This window comes from Poromitra crassiceps, assembly GCF_964638095.1.
Source record: "Poromitra crassiceps genome assembly, chromosome: 22".
Taxonomy (NCBI): Eukaryota; Metazoa; Chordata; class Actinopteri; order Beryciformes; family Melamphaidae; genus Poromitra; species Poromitra crassiceps.
Genome location: NC_139647.1, coordinates 22,831,526 through 22,832,597, shown reverse-complemented (window position 1 = coordinate 22,832,597; position 1,072 = coordinate 22,831,526). Strand labels below are relative to the sequence as shown.

The following is a 1,072-nucleotide window of genomic DNA, read 5'->3' as shown; positions in this document are numbered from 1 at the left end:
CGGGGCGGCGGGGAGCGAGAGGGAGTACGCCTATCACATCCCCTCCAGTGTGGACGGAGGCAGCGTGCACAGCTCACACACTGACAGCCCCCACAGCACGCACGAGCGCCACGTCTGTCCGCACATGGCCCCGCACGAGGGCCAGCACGACGGGCATCACGCGTGCCACGCCTCCGCCGCCGCGCACGAGGCCCTGGCGTGCCACAACCCCTGCCACCGGCACATCTGCTGCTCGAAGGCGGACCTTTTCCCCGCTCTGTGCCAGGCGGAGGCGGGCGACACGGGCTCCTTCCTGTGCGGCTGCGGCAAAATGGCCGAGGAGGACCTGATGGTGGCGCCGCATCACCATCTGGAGATGCACGCCGCGCGCAGACAATCCTACCCGCAGAACCCGCCCAATCAGAACGGGATTCTAAAGGGGGGCCTGCATGAAGGGCTCCTGTACACCTCGGACAGCACAGGGAATATACGCACTGGACCCTGGAGGAATGAAACTACCGTGTAGTGTGGGGACCAGGAAGACAGGTGGCGCCCCTGCCTCGCCCCGCCAAAAATAAACCCCCCTTTCTAGGATTAAAAAATGAATTGAATAACATTTTACACATCACAATCAGCGTGGGATTTTTTTTAATTATTATTGTTGTTATTGTTGTTGTTATTATTATTATTATTATTATTTTAATGTTCTCATGTTTTTATGTATGTGCTGTCGCTGTACAGAAATTCATATGCTCCCTGAAGGGCATCCATACACAGAACAGAATCTCTTCAACAAGAGGAATTTAAATGTGTGTCACATCATGATACCATGAGATGTAATTGAAGGTGTAATACTACAGATCTCTGTCTATATATACAAGAAAATGAATGGTTGTGTGTATGAATATGTGTGTTAGTGCTCAAAAAGATTTTTTTTTTTTACACAATCTAAATCCATCAACTAGTCTCTGACTGTGTGTACCTCCAGTACTTTAAAGGAACTCTTGGCATCCATGTTTTAGACGACTAAACCAGCAATTTTAGACTCCATGGGTATTTTTCGCCATTCAATCAAGCAACCTTACTATCAACT

General features: G+C 50.0%; 1 protein-coding gene across 1 annotated transcript in view; it reads left to right on the top strand.

Moving 5' to 3' along the window:
• adgra1b (adhesion G protein-coupled receptor A1b) overlaps nt 1-505 on the top strand; it is a gene marked incomplete at its 3' end in the record, with an annotated part of 28,592 nt that extends 28,087 nt beyond the window's left edge. Inside the window, exon 5 of the mRNA XM_083658611.1 lies at nt 1-505. This exon is cut by the window's left edge and continues 921 nt beyond it. Within this exon, the coding sequence (XP_083514737.1) occupies nt 1-505 (505 nt within the window).
• Nucleotides 506-1,072: the final 567 nt, after the last annotated feature.